At 42.2% G+C, this 22996-nt stretch overlaps 3 protein-coding genes across 8 annotated transcripts in view; 2 read left to right on the plus strand and 1 right to left on the minus strand.

Moving 5' to 3' along the window:
- Window positions 1-2742: 2742 nt before the first annotated feature.
- On the minus strand, window positions 2743-5150 carry LOC111951196 (dol-P-Glc:Glc(2)Man(9)GlcNAc(2)-PP-Dol alpha-1,2-glucosyltransferase). The gene is made up of 3 exons (XM_023969263.2): window positions 4830-5150; window positions 4279-4476; window positions 2743-4047 (listed from the first exon to the last, which is right to left on the minus strand). The coding sequence occupies exons 1-3, from the start codon at window positions 4992-4994 to the stop codon at window positions 2989-2991; spliced, it is 1422 nt and encodes a 473-aa protein (XP_023825031.1). The 5' UTR covers window positions 4995-5150; the 3' UTR covers window positions 2743-2988.
- Window positions 5151-5430: 280 nt separating this feature from the next.
- LOC111951205 (EKC/KEOPS complex subunit TPRKB) lies at window positions 5431-8705 on the plus strand. The gene is made up of 4 exons (XM_023969276.2): window positions 5431-5656; window positions 5767-5889; window positions 5979-6155; window positions 8417-8705. The coding sequence occupies exons 1-4, from the start codon at window positions 5516-5518 to the stop codon at window positions 8495-8497; spliced, it is 522 nt and encodes a 173-aa protein (XP_023825044.1). The 5' UTR covers window positions 5431-5515; the 3' UTR covers window positions 8498-8705.
- Window positions 8706-17529: 8824 nt separating this feature from the next.
- The window catches only part of LOC111951213 (cadherin EGF LAG seven-pass G-type receptor 1), a 123226-nt gene continuing 117759 nt past the window's right edge, over window positions 17530-22996 (plus strand). For all 6 annotated transcript variants that reach the window (XM_023969284.2, XM_023969283.2, XM_023969286.2 and 3 more), the window contains exon 1: window positions 17530-21276. In XM_023969284.2, coding sequence (XP_023825052.1) covers window positions 17718-21276 — 3559 coding nt within the window. In that variant the 5' untranslated portion in view covers window positions 17530-17717. The remainder of the gene's footprint in view (window positions 21277-22996) is intronic.

The following is a 22996-nucleotide window of genomic DNA, read 5'->3' on the forward strand; positions in this document are numbered from 1 at the left end:
CTGAAGGAGAGGACGCATCTATTGACTTAAAAGATGAGGTATTTGGTTGAAAGAATGTAATATGAGCAAAATATTTTAGTGAACCGGCGATTCATAATGTTTTAATCGATCTTCTGACGGATGCGCGCTACCTACATTTGTTTCGGTTTGTGGTCTGCGGATCGATGCACTTAAACATTTTGAATCCGGGACCGGCGAATCATTACATCCCTAGTAGAGAGCATACTTGATTACTCTATCGACATCCGTGTGGGTAGGAAGCGCACTTCACAACACTATAGCTACAAGGCAATCAATACCTAATTTACAGTAAGCATGTTCATTCTTGTTTCTTGGTCTAGCCTTTGTTTCTTCACAACGAGTCACACATTCTGATATACATTTCCATTTACACACTTAAAAAGGTTTGACAATTATATTATGTTCTATCAAATCAATGTTTCCCAATCAAGCAAATCGTGCACAATTCAAAATTGAGTTCATATGTATATTTACAAAATATTAGAGCACCACCTTGTGGTGAAATGGGTGTATTTAAGCATCAGGCAGTGGCTCAAACTCACTCAACACTATTAGTATAACATGAATAATTTTATTGCATCACTTCATTTGATCATTTCAGCCCAGGGACAGCCATACAGGGACAAGAAAGATCAGTAAGAGACAGATAAAGATGCAGGTAGGAAATACAGGTAAAAGTAACTGAATTCTGACCAACATTTCTGAAGCTAATGTACACACTACGTTTGAAGAATCTACATACAGTACCAGTCAAAAGTTGACACACCTACTCATTCCAGGGTTTTTCTTTATTTTTACTATTTTCTACATTGTAGAATAATAGTGAGAACATCACAACTATTAAATAACACAAACATGTAGTAACCAAAAAAAAAGTGTTAAAGAAATCAAAATATATTTTATATTTGAGATTCTTCAAAGTAGCCACCCTTTGCCTTGATGACAGCTTTGTACACTCTTGGCATTTTCTCAACAAACTTCATGAGGTTCATGACCTGGATTGCATTTCAATTAACAGATGTGCCTTGTTAGAAGTTCATTTGTGGAATTTCTTTCTTTCAGTTGTGTTGTGACAAGTTCATATTATGGCAAAAACTTTTTAAATAAGCAAAAAGAAATGACAGTCCATCATTAATTTAAGACATGAATGTCAGTCAATCCGTAAAATGTCAAGAACTTTGAACGTTTCTTCATCTGCAGTTGCAAAAACCATCAAGCGCTATGATGAAACTGGCTCGTGGTGGAATATTCTAATCAGGTGAGAGAGACTTTGTCATTTCTTCAAACAATCATCTATATTCAATATTGATTAATAACTAGCGCCACTGTAAAGGAAGACCCAGAGTTACCTCTGCTGCAGAGGATAAGTTCATTAGTTACCAGCCTCAGACATTGCAGCCAAAATAAATTCTTCACAGAGTTCAAGTTACAGACACATCTCAACATCAACTGTTCGGAGGAGACTGCATGAATCAGGCCTTCATGGTATAAAGAAACCACACCAATAAGAAGAAGAGACTTGCTTGGGCCAAGAAACATGACAAATGGACATTAGACCGGTGGATATATGTCCTTTGATCTGATGAGTCCAAATTTGAGATTTTTGGTTGCAACAGCAGTGTCTTTGTGAGACGCAGCGCAGGTGAACGGATGAGCTCCGCATGTGTGGTTCCCACCGTGAAGCATGGAGGAGGTGGTGTGATGGTGCATTGCTGGTGACACTGTCAGTGATTTATTTGACCAAGAAGGAGAGTGATGGAGTGCTGCATCAGATGACTTGGCCTCCACAATAACCCGACCTCAACCCAATTGAGATGGTTTGGGATGAGTTGGACCGCAGAGTGAAGGAAAAGCAGCCAACAAGTGCTCAGCGTATGTGGAAACTCCTTCAAGACTGTTGGAAAAGCATTCCAGTTGAAGCTGGTTGAGAGAATGTCAAGAGTGTGCAAAGCTGTCAAGGCAATGGGTGGCTAACTTGAAGAATCTAAAATCTATTTGATGTGTTTAACACTTTTTTGGTTTCTACATGATTCCATGTGTTATTTCATAGTTGATGTTTTCACTATTATTCTACAATAGAGAAAATAGTCAAAAAAATAAAAAATAAAAAAAAGACTTGAATGAGTAGGTGTGTCCAAACTTTTGACTGGTACTGTACGTTAAAGACTGTTTATTCAATCATTGACTGATGAATAGTTAAGCTACTGGATGAAATCTTAGGCCTAAAGGACAGAGAATGATTCTGGAATTTTAGGGCAACCAACCACACAAGAAAAACAAAGAAGTTCAAGAACATTATTCAAGGGAATGCATTTGAAGGCAAGATTTAGATCATCTAAAATACAGCACAAATAAAAAAAGATGATTATAACCCATTGTATATCACAACTTTACTCTTCAGAATATTGCAGCAGAATGTAAACACAGATGTTTGTTAACATGGTTTATTGATGCTATTCCCGATATAGAATAGGGAATAACAGACTAATTTCTTTGAATAAAGTCAAGGATGTTGTGTTTACAAAGAGAGCCACATCATTTAGTCTCTATCAAACTTTAACCATCTGTTTGAATTAAATATAGACAAATAACACGTAACTCTACCCCAGAGTTAAATTAAGATAAGTCATGAATGTTCTTCAAAACAAATAACATTTCTTTAAACCATACAGTATAAAACACAGATTCCTGCTTTACAATATGGCTTTTACATTTGTCGGTCTCTTCCTCCATCCAAATGACATCATTCAATGTACAATTCACAGTTCAAATGTACATAATAAAACAACTTGTGCTCTTCAAAGCTTTCTTCACATGAAATGCATTTTCTCACATTTAGGGCCAGGGATTTTTCCTGAGCATGATCTCATCACAACAGGAAAAACTCCTGGCCTTACTCATTTTAAATAGAAAAAGTATAACCTATAGGTTTTTCCAAATAACTGGGTTCCTCCTGTTCAGTTCAGGCTACCACATAAACCTCTGTACAGCCGGACTATTTGGCCATTGAAAAGTCTTGTTGATGAAGATGTACAGCGTGGCTGCGTTGACGGCTGTATAGAACAGGAACTCCAGCACCAGTCTGGTGAGGGAGGGCAGGGGCATGTGGAGGCGGTAGAGCAGGTACGGAACAATAAAGTACCTGAACTCTAGCAGCTTCTGAGGCACCGTGGCCGCCAGCAGACACACCAGGAACGCCAGGMTCCAGAACARYGACCGGGAYTTCAGAGTGTCCAYGAAGTTCCACGCTGCAAACACGTATGCCGGGATGAGKGCAAAACGCACCRCCTCRTGCTTCTGGAAGATCCTCTTCCACACRTAGAAGGGGAAGTGTCTGTTGTCRGCCAGGAGGTACTTGTGYACGAAGGTGAACTTCCACACTAGGAGAAGGCAGAGTCCCGTGATCAGTAAGTAGAGCAGTGGCTGCTTCTTGAGGGTCTGGAGGAAGCGGAGAGCTCGGTGGTAGCACAGCGACGTGGGGATGGAGAAGAAGAGGGCAAAAGAGAAGAAGTAGAAGAGCTGAGGGAAGTTGAGACAGGCCTCGTGACTGGATCTGTCCCCGACTACGATCCCATCATTCAACACAATGAATGCGATAAAACCCACGGCAATAAGAATGTACGGCCACGCCACTAACATCACAGCCTTCACATGATTGGCTGTGGTCAGGAATTCCAACAGGAAACGCATCACTCTCTTCACCCCACTTACGGAGAAAGGTATCTGACAGGGCGACTTATCGTCCTTCTTCTTCGACTGTTCCGTCCTCCAAGTTTCGTCCATCTTGTTGGCCACAACCGTGCTGGCGCAGAACACCACCCAGATGATGTTGGTCTGGCGGAAGAATATGGCGAAGACGCTGATGAGTGCCGAGGCTTTGTGACAGCCATACAGGGTCATGAGGTATGTGAAGAGAATGAAGAAAGTAGATCCGGCATCTGTGTAGTAGAGGAAGTTGAAGAAGTAGAGCACGGGGAAGGTGGACAGGGACAGGGCTGAGAGAACTCTGCGGGAGGCAGTCTTAGTCTGAAAGAGAAACCATGGTTGTTATGACCAACAAAAGGAATGCAATTGAAGCTTTAAGGACATTCAATATTTTTTTCAAGGTCTTTTAATTTATACCAAACTTATTTGAGTAAGGTGAGTAAAAGTTGGACTGGAGCAAAAGCCTGCACAGTGCACACACTGCAGCTTTCCACATTAACTGGCCACCCTTGGGGATGTTATAAATGTAATAACATGTAAAGACATTATTACCTTCTCTTTAAGGTGGAGCTTGCAGATGATGAGATACAGCAGGTAGAGGATACCACAGTTGAAGAGGAGGTTGATGAAGCGCAGCATCGCAGTAGAACACACTACCTTCCCTGTGAGGTCCACTAGCCACACCACTGGCTTGATCACACCCACTGACGCCAGGTACAGGCCAGGAAGCGTGGTGATCATTGGGTCCCACTGGAACAACAAAGAGAAAGGAAAAAGATCCCGTTAAAGAGCCTCTACTACACCATTAAACATAAAAGGGTTAATGTTTTTCAAGCTAGAGAGATGCCAAAATGGTTTAGTTACATATAGGGCTATATACCACTGCAGAAGTACAATACTTTTCAGAATTCAGGCATATTATCCTCAATAATGACTAGCGATAGTCTGATCTGTCTATGTTCATCGTCACGGATGGTTTAGTTAAGGGTTAAAAAGTCAATCTAGCAATCTGTCACAATATTTCAAGGACAAGCGTTGCGTTAATCCGACAAGCAACAATATAACAAAATCAAGAACATGATATTGACATAGCAAAACGATACCTCGTTGAACTTCCCGTGGCAGTATTTCTGAGCTTGACGGACGTGAAATATTTCGTCCATGTAGGGCTCCCTTTGCTCCCGAGTTATTTTGGAGAACAGGAGACATGAAACCAAAAAATTGGTGCTGCAGAGAGCAGTGAAAATGTACCCTTCGAATTTCTCCATATTCACCTACGAATTCCGAACTAACCTAGAAATAATTCTAAAATTAGCTAGATACGTATATATGGTGTACGCTACATACGTTTAATTTCAAGTTAATTAAGTATGAAATTGAAATAAGATTACAAAAAATATACAGATCTTTCCATCTAGCTAAAACGCAAACGGAAAAGTTTAGATTTTTTGACAGTTTGGTGGTCCGTCAGTGAAAGATAGTCCGTACGGAAGCTGTTTTAAAATTCTGATGTCTCTATTAGTATCATTTCACAAATACTTTAATTGCTTCTCTGTTGTACACACGTTTAAAAAATGCGAGCATATATGCATTATGTTTTATTTCATAATATGTATAAACAATTTATAAGTACAGCATACATCTTTTTTATGTCGAGTAAAACCGGAACCTTTTAGATTAATTGTGCTACTTTGTTTTTGTTCCCTCTATTTATTTTTTTAACCACGTGAGATGGTTAAACAGAAATGTTCGGGTCTTGTTTCATCCACAAATTCGTTTTTCTTCCGTTATGTATTCAACTCAAGAATTGGAACTCTTTCCTGATCGTACTGTAACTCAGTTGCTATTCAAAGATGTCAAAAACGTCGCAGAATTTAGGAAAAATGCCATGGAAGGAAAGATTAATGGTGCCTTGATAAACCCGTCTATGGTGAGACAATGTAACTTAGCTAACGTTAGCTGGCTAGACATTTTGGTTTGATGTAATGTATGAATGCTTGACTGAAGTTGATGCAATGATTCACAAATTGATTTTTGCAGATAGTGAACCCCTTCCAAGTGCTAGTGGCAGCAAACAAGGCAGTCCATTTACATAGCACTGGAAAAATGAAGACAAGGAGCTTATATTCCGAAATCATCTACAACCTTTCACCCACTAATAATGTAAGTAGCCTCTAAAAGTACCACACACACATTGACACTCCTTTCTAAGTAATATCCCATCCCAATGTCTTTGACACATTTTCCTTTAGATTTCAGAGGCTTTCAAGAGGTTTGGGATATCAGACAGTGATAGTGCTCTTCTCATAGTTCTGGTCCATCCCAAAGAGGAGACGCAGCACATGAGTGACATCATTGCCAAGGTGGACGGACAACAGATTCCAGTTGAAGATGTCTCCATGTTGACCGACCCTGCTAAGATAAAAAAGGTTGGTCTTGTTTTTCTTTGTCAGTCTTGTTTTTCCTGGTATGTTGGGTGCACACATACACACTAATATAATATATACAGTGCCTTCAGAAATTATTCAGACCCCATGACTTTATCCACATTTTTGTTTACATTACAGCCTTATTCTAAAATGTATAAAACATATATAATTCTCAGCAATCTACACACAATACCTCATAATGACAAAGCGAAAACAGATTAAAAAAAAATATATATATATATTTACATAAGTATTCAGACCCTTTGCTATAACACTCGAAATTGAGCTCTGGTACATCCTGTTTCCATTGATCATCCTTGAGATGATTCTACAACTTGATTGGAGGCCACCTATGGTAAATGTAATTGTTTGGACGTGATTTGGAAAGGTACCACAGTTGACAGTGCATGTCAGAGCAAAAACCATGCCATGAGTTCAAAGGAATTGTCCGTAGCGCTCCGAGACAGGATTGTGTCGAGGTACAGATCTGGGGAAGGGTACCAAAAAATGTCTGCAGCATTGAAGGTCCCCAAGAACACAGTGGCCTCCATCATTCTTAAATGGAAGAAATTTGGAACCACCAAGACTCTTCCTAGAGCTGGCCACCCGGCCAAACTAAGCGATTGGGGGAGAAGGGCCTTGGTCAGGGAGGGGACCAAGAACCCGATGGTCTCTCTGACAGAGCCCCAGAGTTCCTTTGTGGAGATGGGAGAACCTTCCAGAAGGACAACCATCTCTGCAGCACTCCATCAATCAGGCCTTTATGGTAGAGTGGCCAGACTGAAGCAACTCCTCAGTAAAAGGCACGTGACAGCCTGCTTGGAGTTTGCCAAATGGCACCTAAATGACACAATTCACTGGTCTGATGAAACCAAGAGTGAACTCTTTGTCCTCAATGCCAAGCATCACGTCTGGTGGAAACCTGGTACCATCCCTACAGTGAAGCATAGTGGTGGCAGCATCATGCTGTGGAGATGTTTTTCAGCGGCAGGGGCTGAGAGACTAATGTCCTTGCTTCAACAAAGTACTGAGTAAAGGGTCTGAATACTTATGTAAATGTGATATTTGTTTATTTTTAATACATTTGCAAAAAATTCTGAATACCTGTTTCTGCTTTGTCTTTATTGGGTATTGTGTATAGATTGAAGAGGGGGAAAAAACGATTTAATCAATTTTAGAATAAGGCTGTTATGTAACAAAATGTGGAAAAAGTCAAGGGGTCTGAATACTTTCCAAATGCACTTTCATTTGAAAAATGGACAGCGATTTTGCAGCATGTTGTGTTATTGGCTTGTGATGTTGCAATGGCAGATACAATTTTTATATACCATTTTTAACTCCATATGACTCAGGTAGCCTAGTGGTTAGAGCGTTGGACTTGTAACCAAAAGGTTGAAAGATCGAATCCCCGAGCTGACAAGGTAAAAATCTGTCGTTCTGCCCCTGAACAAGACTGTTCCTAGGCCGTCATTTAAAATAAGAATTCGTTCTTAACTGACTTGCCTAGTTAAATAAAGGTAAAATAAATAAATCTCACTGATACTGACAGTGTATTCTAGAAAGGACTGAAGTGTTTTCGAATTAGCACTTTTGGAGAGTGAAGAACTAAAGTGTCACAAACTGATTTTTAAATGCACTTTTGGGACATAATCTTGCTTAAGTACAGTTTTATCAAAGTAGTACTGAAGCTCTTTTGCAAAATGTAGATGTGGAGTGGCCCCTCTCAGTATTGAGACTCGTCGATACACAAACACTCCCTTAGATAAACGTGTCTGTTCTTTTTGTAACGATGGATCCATCAAAACAGAAGCGACATTAGGAATTATCTTTTTTGTCAACTGTCAAGCTATAATAAACATTAATGTTCTAGATGAAAATAATAAATTGTGTGACTCTCCCAGGTAACTATAATGTAAATGTCTGCACCAAAGCCTACCACCTTATCCTCCAACGGAGACGTTTCTTTTTAAAGACCTAAATGTCCTTTTATCTACTGCATTTGCATGCATGTGTATAGATGACATAATGTATAATAACAATTCCAATAAAGTATAGATGAAGTCATGTATTATAAATGACTCCCAATGAAATATTGTACTATGTTTGGCTATGACTGCTTTTAGGGTCTCAACTCTGACTAGTCCACAATGTGGTTTTTTAAAATCTATATTATGTACTGTCAACTATTGTATCATTGTGGAGTGACACTTTAATAAATGTTTCTAACTCTAAATCAACATACTCTTGTTTTTTTTCTCCAGCTGTACAAAACCACACCCCAGGAGGATAAGTGTCTACTGGATGCTGTTGTCTGCAGGATGGCAACCAAAGATGTCATGTAGCTCAACAAGAAGACACGGCAGAAAATGGAACCGTTCATGTTCTATAATCACACCTACAGCGTTATTGCGCAAAATGGTACGCTGCATCATCTGGATATGTGCAACAAAAGTTCAACATTCACCTTCTGCTACCATTCCTGCCAAGCCGTCTACGCATACAGTTTGACGTCTACGCACACAGTTTGACGCATATGTTCGATAAACCCACACAGAACCCACTGCAACTGCCTCTGCAACGCAATGCTGCAAGGTAAACACTGGCGCTGTCAGTGTGATCAAGGCGTAAGCCGTGGCAGAGTGCCTCGGGGGTTGGAAAACAAAGACATCCAAATTTACTACATAAAACATTCACATGGATTTCAAAATGTCCTCAATCAAATTCCATAATTTCATACATGTACAATGAATACTTATTAAATAAGCAGTACTGAGACAATACACAAGTATTCTATGCCTTGGTTATTTCTAGTTTTTAGATTATTTATCAAATGTGGCTTACTGTAGTATGATGCAATGTATTTACAGTCAGTACATTTAATGAAAAACTGCTTGTCCTATTAAATCCACAAATAATCCACCCCACTGTGTAACCAACTCGCTCTTGAAATAGCCCTTTCATTCATCACATTGTTCCAGTGGGGAACAGTCCTGTCCTGAGAGTCCTGTCCTCTCTCCTGGCGTGGGAACTCAGAGGAAATATTGCTCCTTGAGTTGCAGCAGTAGGACAGGCACTGTGGTACATCATCATTAATCAATGTTTTACAGAAATCTGTCGGTGTCACCACTCACCGACATTCTTTGTTTTGCAGCGTGAATCATGCTGGAAATGTTTGGAGCAGATGCAACATGTGTGAATCTTTGATGATACAGTTGTACTTGAGTTAACTCAAAGATAGCAAGGCCTCTATGTGTTGTCCTGGGTCCATATATGCCACAGCACAATGATAATCATAGATATAACCACTGCAGCTGTCACAACTTCTTGTATGTACTTGGTGTGATAGAGTCGTTTCTTCACTGGTACCCACTTATAATTTTGCCTTCTAGCACGAAGGGGCAGGATCCTAGTGACAAAAACACAAATTATTTATCAGAAACTATATTACAGATTTATTTGACCAAATCTCAAACTACTGTACAGAATATGATAGATACAAAAATTATGCTGTGCATTTAATTCCTCAAATACTGCAAATGCAAATATTGAATCATAATTCTATCAAATATATCTGAACATACTGTACAATAGTTTTTTAACCTCATATGAGCAGAATAGACATCAAACAACTAAATCAAACCTTTTGGTAGAGTTCATCCTCTCCTCAAAATAAAAAACAATCACTTCAGTGTCTAAGTTCTTCATCTGGGATCCCTCATGTTCCAGTATGATATGATTCCCCTCCATCCATCTACAGTCTGTACAGTGTCTCCAGTCCCATAGCTGAACAGCAATAGCCCTGTAACGCCCCATTTATACATGGTGCTAACATGTGACATTTGTCCTGATTGTGCCCATATTTGTAGACAGGTGTAGACAATCAAAATACACATTGGGAACGGATTGTAATCAGATCTCTCTGGCCATGTCTAGACTTGACAGTTAATGGAGTTTATGTATTCTGATAATGGAATTACAAACACATCATGCATCTACACCTACATTTAAATGTGTCTGCATTGTCCGCATTGTGTCTGGAATCGGATTCCCTTTTGCTGTGCTGTATTCAAATGCCAGTAAGCATTGCAAACGGTGGCATAGGCAAAATATGAGGTGGCATAGGCAAAATTTGATAATAACAGAACAAGATGGCAGTAGCTGTTATTGTTATAATAAATAATAATCTTTATAACTCAAACATTTCTTTTTCTAAATATAAGTCAGCTGGCTAGCGTTTATGAGGCCAGCAAACACGTTGCTTACACGATACCCACTGGGCAAAAACGGTTGTTTCCACCTCATTTCAACCCCAAAATTCAATGTGGAAAACTGATTCGATTTGCAAAAAGTAATCAAAGTAAGGTAATTTCGTATTTTTGTCACCCAACTTTTCACCAAAATCCAATGATAGGGTGAAATAAATAAAAAATAACGTTGAATTCACGTTATTTGACAAGTCAAGCAAATGTAAATCAAAACTAAACGTTGAACTGACGTCTGGCCCAGTGGGTAGGAACGGTTGGGCCAGTTGTGCGCCACCCTATTTACACAGTGTAAAGGGATCATCAATGAGGGGCTATGCGTTCTATGGAAAATAAGGAGCGACATGGAAGCTGTGTTCTACGATGCGCTAGCGGAGTGGAACTAACCTTCCACTGTTTTGCATTATTTTCCAGAGAATGCATGGAACCCAGAGCTGTTTATCCCTTTTATACCATGGCTATAATTTAATACATTTGCTGCTAGAAATGTGTTCATTTGATGTTAGAAATGTGTTTGACATCCACTGAAGTAGCTAGCAAGTTTACTAGATAGCTACAGTAGTTGCCATAGTAACCACCGACTTGCTAGTTTAGCTAACCAACCCATCAGTCCTTTATGAAAATCTAGTTCAACAGTGTCAATAATGTTTTCAATTTGACTTTTGCTTTCAAAAGCAGCTTAAACGTAAGAATGAACTGTAGCCATTGAATTCTACCTTGCGTTACAGGGAAATAATGCATGCTCTAGAATGCCAATTCCATGAAACGGGAAAGTGGGGTTACTGAGGAGGATTTTAGGGAATTGGAAGGAGTCACGTAGATAACTGTGCCCAAAACTTCTCAGGCTCTAGCAAAGCAATGGAGCAGGAAGTAGCAAAACGTATGTGGGCCAGATCAGTCAGTCGCCACTGCTTTCGTTACACAGAGATGCTCTCAGATCGTGAAAGTACTGCATACATTAGATCCCTAACCAGGCATTAAGATAGGAAAACTGGAATGCATCAATCATGCTCACAAGAGGATGGGAACAGCACTACGTAAACTTAGTGCCTTGGGGGAGAAGTGTATTAAAATGTAAGAGTCTAAACTGCTATTACAGGGGTGCAGTTCTTGATAACCAGGGTGACGTAGAGGGCATAAAGACTGCTATCTGTGCTGGTTTCTTCATTCTATGTCAACAGACAACCCATACTCACAGTAGATGCTCGTCATCTTGGTGCTGGCACCAGCAAGCCCAAGAAAATGGTGAGGATCTACCCAGTCACAAAAACTAGAAAAACTAGAAAGTGAACTAGAAACAGAAAATGGTGCCTGTTTAACATAGGATGTCAAATGAAAACCTCAAAAGAATGAAGCACAGAGGAACCCAGAATGTAAATGAATCTCGAAATTCTGTAATATGGTGGCCCCAAACAGTCTTTGTGTGCAAAAGCCACATTGATGCAGGCAATGCAGCCAGTATTGCAATAGCACATTCGACGAGGGTGCCACTGCTGTATCAAATGTGATGGAAAGATTGTGGCTTGACAGCATTTTTGGTGACACAGGATGCAATCAGAGAGGAGGGTGAGAGGCATGTTGTGAGAGCTGATGCTGTTTCAACAGTGTGTGCCAAGCGTCGTCGCAGTTCCGAAGACACAGTCCAAAAAGTTAACAGGCTCCAGCAACAACTCAAGTAGTGCCTTACATATGGGGCTGGCTGGCATAGCTAATTCATCCATGAACTTCTGTAAATTTCATCAGCCTTTTATGTGAAAAATAATAATGCAATGAACCTATCTTTATCAGCCATTTTCTCAAAATTACCTGTTTCCCATGCGCCAAGTCATTTTTCTCAGCCTTCAAAAGAGGTACATTTACATTATTCCACACACGGGTTCTTAGGACTTATAGCCAAACTTGTCCAGAGGCTTTTTTTGATATCTCGTAGAATTGTTATTTCAAGTGGCATTTTAACTGTAAATGTGTGCAAAATATCGCCTCGATCACACCGACAGTGTCATTGCATTTTGGTCCACCAGAAGTACATTAATTTCCAATGGAACGCTGCGTTTGCCTTGCAGCATTGCGTTGCAGTGTGTTCTGTGTAGTGCATATGTTGGAACTATTGTATGCGTAGACGGCTTGACAGAAATGGTAGCAGAAGGTGAATGTTGAACTTTTTGCTGCACACATATCCAGATGATGCTGCGTAACATTTTGCGCAATGACACTGTTGGTATGATCAAGGCGTATGCATCTGCCGTACATGTGAATAGTGTTTTTTTTTTTTTATAAATCCATGAAATAACAATATTCTGATAAACTGTTCTGGGCAAGTCTGAGCATTGGGTGTGTTATCACCCCCCCTATTTAAAAAAATAATAATTCTGACTTGAATCAATGTATTGAAAAATGTATTATTGTGATATGCAAAGTGCTGATGATCATGATGATGATCGAACCCCCCCCCCCCCAAATGCTAACCTCCCCTGTTATTGATACACTATAAGTTAATTTGTTGTCCAAATACTTATGACTTCTTCAAATGGGGGTGGGGACTAGTGCTTTCATTTCTCAACAGTAAAACAGATACGTATGAAAATACCCTCGAATAAATGGTGACATTCTGTACTTTCACCTCATATGAAACATTTAATCTCAAATCCAAAATGCTGGAGTATAGAGCCAAATGTAAAATGTTAGCTTCGCTGTCCAAATACATACAGACGGGAGTGTATATAAAGTATTGATCATCTCTCCTCTCTGAGCTGCCTACAGATAAACTTTGTTAAACATAATTTTATTGCATTGTGTTGTTGTTTGGCCTACACCTTAATTACACTGTATTGACATAGATTTCTATATCTTACAAAGTCAATTGTATTTTTTCGTGGACTGTGTGGCAACACTGAAAATCATTATCTGTTTCCAGAGTATGAGCATCTGCTTTATTGGAAAGAGGAAATTTTAGGATTTCATTCTAGAGGTATGTACTGTATCAAGTTAATTATTGAGATACGTTAGTCATAGTAAAGAATAAACACGTTTGTCTGTAATAACAATATCTGCGTTGCTGTTTTTCTGTCAGTATTTAGAGCCGAAACCGGCGAACTTTGTCTCCATTGAGGATGGGAAAATCATGTCTGAACGTAAAGGTAACGCTGTGTGATATCCGCAGTGGTATCTTCCATGTTACTGCTTGTCCCACTATCCTTATAAGAGTACGGCTCTTCCAATGGTAAACCTTTACATTAACGACTGGTTCTCTTCCTCTTCTTCCTCCTCTTCCTCTCAGGTTGGTTCACCCTGACTCTAGGCCAAAGGGCTAGGGTTGGTTAGTTAGGATTGGTGGGCAGAGGGACGCATGGTTTGTTGTGGACAAAGACATCACTACTGGAGAAGTGTTTGTGGTAAGGTATGGTTTCTACCTCTTCGATACTGTTATAGCTAATTGAGTCCTAAACAACCGGCCTAGCTACAGTACAGGATATGAGGCAGATCTCCCGCCTCCTTGCTGTTATTTGCTGTTGATTCTCAATGGGATTCTGATTTTAAAATCCCTAACATCAGGGTCCGACCACCAATCACCCGGCTCTATTCAGAGACGAGGTACGAACAGATCGTTTTCATTGGATGACAGAGGACCCTCCCACTGAGCTGATCCAGACTAAGATGGAGTGTCACTTCCGCTTCATCCACCAGATGCCTCTCAGTGAGTCACATGACACGTTAGGGCCAGACACAGTTTGTAAGGAAGTGTCATTAATAATACCTTTACCTCCCATATGGCTTAAACAGATTTAATGGGTTAAAAATGTACACTTCGAAAGTGTTAGTGACATGTTGATAAAGTGTTGGTAACTTGTTATTAACACAGCTCCTTGAACTGTGACCTTGAACATGAATGGCTCTGTGTGGATCATGCTGTCTCAGCCAATCAGAGCACTCACACCAGGACAGGTAAGCACTCTGTTGTTTCCCACACGTAGACATGTAAGCCGTCTGTCTCACCCTTTTTCAGAGTTTGGGCAGTTGGTTTTGTTACTTTCTAGGGATGTTTCTTTCAACAAAAAAAGTAAAACTATGATAAAAGTGTCTATGTCTATGTCTAAAAATGCCATTTTCAAATTGATTTATTGTCATTAGGTCAGCTTTTAGGAGTAAAGCCAACCCATGTACTGTTACAGTCGTTTTAGTTCATCTGTGTGAGCTGGTGCGTTAGTGTTAGTCCCAGTGTGTTATTCCTTAAGATCCTGATTAGCCAGCGAACAAAGGCCTATCATAGGCCCAACAAACGTAGCCAGCTGCTCCAGTGTGTCTCTGGTTTCCCTGACAGGGATTACTCCAGACTCTAGTCAGGGCACAAAGAGCCTTGTCCACGCTTGGATTACCCCCTTTCTTCATGTGCTATCCCATAACCCACTGCTCTTAGAAAACAATATGGCCGAGACGCGTTTGTCTTGGAACTCTGGGCTCGAGGCCAGAGTGCGGGTAGTAGAATAGAGAAGCGATAGAGAATAGTGGTGTGTGTGCTCAAATGTGGAGGTTAGTTCAGAGGAACTAGTAGTCAATATTCAGCATCAATGTCTCCCACTAACATCAATTTTCCGTTCCTGTCTTATCTACCTCGATATTGAATGAGTAGCCTTGCTTCAAAAATTCCGTCAGTGTCTGCTCCTCACTACCCTCCCTTCTAACTTCTTATTCACTTCTCTCATCTCCCCCCAGTTTGCAGTGCTGTACAAGGGGACGAGTATCTGGGCAGTGGGAAGATCGTCCGTCTGGGCCTCACAGAGCACACACTCCAACAGGGACGAGACCGCATGAAGGAAGCACCTGTGGCCAAGGAGAGGACTCCGGAACCAGCCAGCTGAGCCTGAGAAAGACTTCCTAGGCCCAGGCCTATCCACTATCAATATGGACCTAACCTTACCTTCCAGACCTCAGTCACACTGCTGATGGACAAGACTACTGTACTTCCTTCCACAGGCCTTATCCCATTCTCTGAACCACTACTGTAGAACAGAAGAGAACAGAAGAGGACTGGCCACCGCTCATAGCCTGGTTCCTCTCTAGGTTTCTTCCTAGGTTTTGGCCTTTCTAGGGAGTTTTTCCTAGCCACCGTGCTTCTACACCTGCATTGCTTGCTGTTTGGGGTTTTAGGCTGGGTTTCTGTACAGCACTTTGAGATATCAGCTGATGTACGAAGGGCTATATAAATACAATTTATTTGATTTGAACACTGATCATGCTTTTGGACCTGTCCACTCGCCAAAAAACACACACTCAAACTTCCTCTGTACTGTTGCACTCAGTTGATACTTCTTCCTATTAGGGTACTTGTGATGTACAGTATTATTTGATAGTGTGGATTGTGTAAAATCATACACATGGTAATTCATTGTCTAATTTATTTATTTGGACAGATTATTAGAACATGTGAAATGCATATTTAAAAAATTATGGCTTTTGTGAAAATCCAAACAAATAGTGCCTTTTCCTTTGGTGTCATTTCACCTAAACACATTTAGCATTGAACTGCATTCTTTTGAACTACTGTATAAAATATCCAATATGTAAATAGAGAATAACTTGATTAAGTGATTAAACTTACGATTGTTTTAAATAAGTGATTTCTGTGGCCAGCAGAAAACCTCACGGAAGAAATCCAGTTAATGTATGTAAGTCACTTTACTTTACATCTGTTTCACGTCCTCTTCCACTCTCTCCAAAAGGGGGCGAACACGCATAAGTTATACTGAGCCTTCTAAACTTTTCCTATGCAAGGTTTCTGGTGGTTAAAATAACAGTATTGATGTTATACCAGGTGGAATGTATAGGTAACTGCCTAAATAATGGAAACACTGGAGTAAATGATGGATACAAAGTTTATTGAAAGCAGGTGTTTTCCACACAGTTGTGGTTCCGGAGTTAATTAAGCAATTAACATCACATTATGCTTAGGCTGTATAAAATGCTGGGCAGCCCATTATTTTGACTGCCATAGGATGACAATGCCCCCGTCCACAGGGCACGACTAATTACAATGGTTTGATGAGCATGAAAATGATGTAAACTATAAACCATGGCTGTCACAAGATCTGAACCCTTATGGGAGATTCTGGAGTGGTGCCTGAGACAGCGTTTTCCACCACCATCAACAAAACATCAATTTATGGAATTTCTTGTGGAAGAAGGATGTCACATCCCTCCAATAGAGTTCCATGTTGAATCCATGCCAAGGTGCATTGAAGCAGTTCTGACTCGTGGTGACCCAACGCCCTATTAAGACACTTTATGTTGGGGTTTTCTTCATTTTTCCAGTTACCTGTACCTGTTCAATGGTTTTGCAGATTATGCATTATTTAATTTAGTTCCATGCATACCTTAATTTTCAATGGTGATGGGATTTCCATGGGAATAAAACCTACAATTCGCCAAAAGTTGTAAATGAATGAAAGCGCCATACATTACAAACAGGTGCAAGGGACACCTTTTCATTAAATAAGGCTACATTTATGTTGGTACCCATTTTAATGGTAGGATGGAGGAAGCAATGGATTAAAATCTCATTTCAAATGGATGATCTGGAGAGTTATGTATATTCTGAAAATAAATTCATAAACTGACCATAATAAGTGATAATCCAACTCCACAATACAAATCCAAGCACATGGGCCAATTCTAAATCAATAAATTATTGTCAACTATTTATTCAGAATGGATATGCAAATGATGAGCTCTAGAGTACTAACTATAACAATAGGGAATCGTTGACCAAACAGCTTAACTTTTTCCAAAAGGTAATTGTGTGCTAATTTTCTTGGAACCGTGGCCAGACACATGTCTAACAATATACCATGTTCCCAGGTGACAAGCTCAATACAAAACATCAGAGAAAGTTTCAATGATGCCAAACTCGTTTTATAAGAAAGTTCTAGTGACCCTCAAACACACAATGCGCGTGTTAACAAGCTCTCTGTATTGTTATAACAATGGTCCGAATGCGCAATCGTCAACAGCTCAGGACACTTCCGAATGTCAAAGAGAAAGCCCCCTGCGAAAGTGTCCCGGTGAGCTGAACACACCAGGTTTATGCTAATCAACTCTCAGAGGAGGGGAGCCGCGGAGCCATTTTGTAGTCATTTAAACTTGCCCGTGGAAAATGTGACTGCGCTCCGTGGATACTATGGATATACGTGTGTTCTCCACTTTAAAACTTCACCATGAAGGATAAAAGAAAAAGGGAGAGGGATAGTTAATGTTTTTGTGGAGGTGTTTCGATGAGGTTGAATGGGATTTGTTGGAGTTTTAAACCATGGAATTACCGATGAATTGGATCTGGGTTTGTGTTCTAATCAATGTGCCCTTGCTGGGATGTTTCGAGCTACACCTTTCGGAGACGTTACAAACTGGGACCGTTTTGGCAAATATGTCCCTGGGGCCTGGTTGGACTTACAAAATCGACAGGACTTTAACTCCTAAATTCATTCAGAACTTTTTACAAGTGGAATGGCAAGAAGGAGCTCTCCGTATGTACCGAAAAGTGGATTGTATGCGCTTATTGAGGAACCCAGTGCCTGTCTATATCAGGATAGGGTCGTTGACGTCTGAGAATTTTGTTTTGACACATTTCAATACATTTGTACACGGACAGGACTGTTTTATCAAATACAAGAGAAAGAACACAATAGGTAAGCCCGACATTCACATCAATTACTTTTCCAAACTGGAAGCAACTTCCTGCTTATCCGCGGGTAATTTGCTTGTGAATGTAACAGAACTTTTGCCTGCCTTTTCGCGAAATACCACTTTTTCTGCCTCATGTACTACTGGGAAAGACTTGAGAGCAGTTTTTAAACATGGCAATATATTGCTGGACGACAACTACTGTTTGGGTGAAGGAGAGCTGAGCGAGGTGCATTTGTATTGTACACTGCGTGCTTTGAGTGACCGGCGCGTCCGCGTCTCCGTGCGCGTGAGGTTGCGGTTGGTGACAGTGGCTGAGGGAGAGACCCATGAGCAGCACACGCCATCACCATCACACACCATCCAGATTGTGCCTGGCAAATGGAACCACCGAAAACGGAGAAATGTGAACACACCTCCCCAGTTTCAGCTCCCCAACTACCAGGTGTCTGTTCCCGAGAATGAACCATCAGGGACCCGTGTCATCACACTGAAGGCCACTGATCCGGATGATGGAGAGGCCGGTAGAATAGAGTATGGAATGGAGGCCCTCTTTGACAGCAGATCCAACGACTTTTTTGTGATAAACCCTCAGACAGGTGCTATTACAACAGTGCAGCCTTTAGACAGAGAGGTCAAAGACACACACGTCTTCAAAGTAATGGTAACAGACAACGGCTCCCCACGGCGCTCAGCCACGTCTTACCTCACCGTGACRGTCRGYGACACCAACGACCACGGSCCGGTGTTCGAGCAGACTGAATACCGGGTAACCATACGGGAGAATGTAGAGGTGGGCTTTGAGGTCATGACCATAAGAGCCACAGACGGGGACGCTCCCTCCAACGCCAATATGGTCTATAAAATAGTCAACAGCGGCGGAGTGAACACTGGTTTTGATATCGACCCACGCCACGGGCTAGTGAGGATCAGAGAGCGGCCCGACAGAGAGACCATGTCCCAGTACCAGCTTATCGTGGAAGCCAACGACCAGGGGAAAGACCCTGAACCCCGGAGCGCCACGGCCACCGTCAACATCTCTGTAGAGGACGAGAACGACAACTACCCCCAGTTCAGTGAGAAACGTTACGTGGTCCAAATCCCTGAGAACGTGGCTGTCAACTCTAAAGTCACTCAAGTCGAGGCCACGGACAAAGACGAGGGAAACAACGCTAAGGTCCACTACAGCATCATCAGTGGCAACGTGAAGGGACAGTTCTACATCCACTCTCCCACTGGGGTCATCGATGTCATTAATCCCCTGGATTACGAGATGATTAGGGAGTATAATTTACGGATTAAAGCTCAGGATGGTGGCAGGCCTCCGTTGATCAACGGGACTGGGATGGTGGTGGTCCAGGTGGTTGACGTGAATGATAACGCTCCTATGTTCGTCAGCACGCCGTTCCAAGCCACTGTGCTGGAGAATGTGGCCATTGGCTACTCAGTAATCCACATCCAGGCTATAGACGCTGATTCTGGGAATAACGCTCGTCTGGAGTACCGTCTCACCGACACCTCCCCTGGTTTCCCTTTCACCATCAACAATAGCACTGGGTGGATCACGGTCGCCGCAGAGCTCGACAGGGAAACCACCGAGTTCTATACCTTCGGCATGGAAGCGAGGGATTGTGGGATACCTGCGATGTCATCCTCGGCCAGCGTGAGCATCACGGTCCTAGATGTGAACGACAACATCCCGACCTTCACAGAGAAGGTGTATTCTCTAAAGATGAATGAGGATGCTGTGGTGGGGACCAGTGTGTTGACAGTGACAGCCATCGACAGGGATGTAAATAGCGTCGTAACCTATCAGATCTCTAGCGGAAACACCAGGAACCGTTTCGCCATCACCAGTCAGAGTGGAGGTGGGCTCATCACCTTGGCGTTACCGTTAGACTACAAACAGGAGCGCCAGTATGTCCTGACGGTGACTGCTTCGGACGGCACGCGTTATGACATGGCACAGGTGTTCATCAACGTCACGGACGCCAACACGCACCGTCCCGTGTTCCAGAGCGCCAACTACCAGGTGATGATTAGCGAGGACCGGCCCATTGGGTCCACCGTGGTCGTCATCAGTGCCACCGACGAAGACACAGGTGAAAACGCTCGCATCACGTACATCATGGAGGACAACGTCCCCCAGTTTAAGATCGACCCCGACACGGGCGCCATCACCACCCAGATGGAGATAGACTACGAGGACCAGGCGTCGTACACSYTAGCCATCATCGCCAGGGACAAYGGCATTCCTCAGAAGTCCGATACRACCTATGTGGAGATAATAATCCTGGATGCCAAYGACAACACACCTCAGTTCCTACGGGACATGTATCAGGGAACTGTATTCGAGGACGCACCCGTTTACACCAGCGTGCTCCAGATATCTGCCTCCGACAGGGACTCCGGGTCCAACGGCAGGCTGAGCTACACCTTCCAGGGTGGAGATGACGGRGAGGGGGACTTCTTCATCGAGCCCTACTCTGGCATCATCAGAACAGCCAGGAAGYTAGACAGAGAGAACGTGCCTGTGTATACMCTGAAGGCCTTCGCTGTGGATAAGGGGATYCCTCCTCTCAAAGCAGCRGTGGACATCCAGGTGTCAGTRCTGGATATCAACGAYAACGCSCCCGTGTTCGAGAAGGACGAACTGTTTATCTACGTAGAGGAGAACAGTCCCGTCGGTTCCGTCTTGGCTCGGATCAGCGCCACCGACCCAGATGAGGGAACCAACGCTCAGATCATGTACCAGATCGTSGAGGGGAACATCCCRGAGGTCTTCAAGCTGGACATCTTCAAAGGCGACCTCACCGCCCTCACGGACCTCGACTACGAGTCCAGAACCGAGTWYGTYATYGTGGTCCAGGCCACGTCCGCTCCGCTCGTCAGCCGGGCCACRGTCCACRTCCGTTTAGTCGACATCAATGACAACGACCCGGTTCTGCAGAACTTTGAGATTATCTTCAACAACTATGTGACCAACAAGTCCAATAGTTTCCCCTCAGGGATCATAGGGAAGGTGCCTGCCCATGACCCGGACGTGTCGGATAAACTCCACTACAGCTTTGAATCGGGGAATGAGCTGAACCTACTGGTGCTGAATGCAGACACGGGGGAACTAAAGCTCAGCAGAGACCTGGATAACAACAGACCTCTAGAGGCCCCCATGACTGTCTCTGTCTCAGGTGAGAGCACCTCAAATGAATACATGCAAATGGGAGATCCGCTTATTACCATGTCTTATTATTATTAACTATAATTACCTGTCTTATTACCTAAAGAAAACGCCTTGTTCATAAATCATATTCTTCTGGCCTTCTAAAATAGGCCTAGTTTCTCGCTGGCAGAGTTGAGTGAGTAAGCAAAGGAATTTATTCAAGATGGATATCTCAGTGCTTATTTGTATGGTAGAATGACCGTGAGTTGAATTAAATGAAGTGGAGAAGCATTTGAAAGTAAGCTATTTTGGTTTTCCGCTCTTTCCAGTCACCTGACATCGTTTGCTGCTTGCAGAGTGGAATAAGTGTAAGAAAAATATGTGAGATAGGTAATAGATGTCACTGTTGTAATAACATATTTATCACCTGGAACTGTGTGTAGTTGACTGCGTGTTCTATTGAAGCGACGTGGAGCTTAGGCCCCAGCAGAAGTGCTGTCTTTCTTTAGTGAGAGGTAGTTGGAAGGTGTAACAGGATCTGGTTTTACCACTTTATACTGTTTGTGTGCTACTGTATTGTGGTGGTTGGTGGTTGCCTGGGTTCATAAAACGTGCTATTATACCAGGTGCCCCTACTTCTTGAACCAATGTTGTTGTTTTTCACTGCAGAATATCAACATCATAGCGCGCGAGACACCTTCCTCGAAGAACTCACCTTAGAAGTGAACAGCTTATGTTGGCCCCTTTTTCACTTAGGTTAGCAGGAATGGTTAAGTGTGATGATCAAAACTGCTGCAATGTCTGTCACACGCATTCACTAACTGAAATAGTTCTCCGGGCTTTTACATAGCCTTAGTCAGCAGTTCGTGCTTGGTGATTTTGCTGCAATTTCGGTTGAAACGAGGAGTGCCTTGTTGCTGATTGTGTTGTACAGCCCATACAGTTTAGTGTAATAAATGTAAGATGGGTTATCTGCATTCGTCGGTACGTCACGCAGAAATAATTTGCGTGAAAGATGTCCTCTTATACAGCAGTAGACTTTGTTCGGTTAAGTTAAAGATTGCACTAATGCAAACACCCATAGCTCACACCCTCACAGAGACACTGTAGTATGGTTATTTCAACTGTAATATAGAGCATTGATGTTATACAGGCCTTCGTATTGACTTGTTTCAGGCAGTAAGTGGGAGAGAGACATCCTATCCCCATGAGAGAATGCTGTCATATTGACAGCTGTTTGTCTCTCTGTGAAGGCTTTTCTTTCAAATCGCGTCTTGTTTCCCGATATGGCAAACTGCCTAGCACCTTAAGTCTCTCTCTCTCTCTCTCTCTCTCTCTCTCTCTCTTCTCGTCTCATCTCTCCTCTCTCTTCTCTTCTTCTCTCTCTCCTTTCTCTCTCTCTTCTCTCTCTCTCTCATTCCCTCTTTCTATTTACCAAAAATGAAACCTCTCTAAGCATTTCCTTCTCAACTTCTCTCATAGTTAGTTATCTCAATTACTTGTCTTTTTCTGTGTAACAAAAGACAGTCTGGCCAATGAGTGTCCAGAGGCTCGTGGTCGCTAGTGGACCTTCTAAAGGAGCAGCTAGTCCCTTGTGTCCTGCATTCATAGGCCCTGCTTTCACATTCGCCTTTAACAATTGGGACTCTTGAGGTCTCCTTGACAATGCTGACCCCCGGCTGTCCCTCGAGGGGCACCCCTGCCCTCCTCCATCAGACCATCAGAATAATGCGTTTTACACACACACA

Source organism: Salvelinus sp. IW2-2015, linkage group LG3 (genome assembly GCF_002910315.2).
Source record: "Salvelinus sp. IW2-2015 linkage group LG3, ASM291031v2, whole genome shotgun sequence".
Taxonomy (NCBI): Eukaryota; Metazoa; Chordata; class Actinopteri; order Salmoniformes; family Salmonidae; genus Salvelinus; species Salvelinus sp. IW2-2015.

Excerpts from the sequence above, each read along its gene's own strand:
- LOC111951205 (XM_023969276.2), top strand. The coding sequence starts at position 5,516 with ATGTATTCAACTCAAGAATTGGAACTCTTTCCTGATCGTACTGTAACT. Across the intron at positions 5,657-5,766 it reads CCTTGATAAACCCGTCTATG|ATAGTGAACCCCTTCCAAGT; the intron begins GTGAGACAATGT and ends TGATTTTTGCAG. Across the intron at positions 5,890-5,978 it reads ACCTTTCACCCACTAATAAT|ATTTCAGAGGCTTTCAAGAG; the intron begins GTAAGTAGCCTC and ends ATTTTCCTTTAG.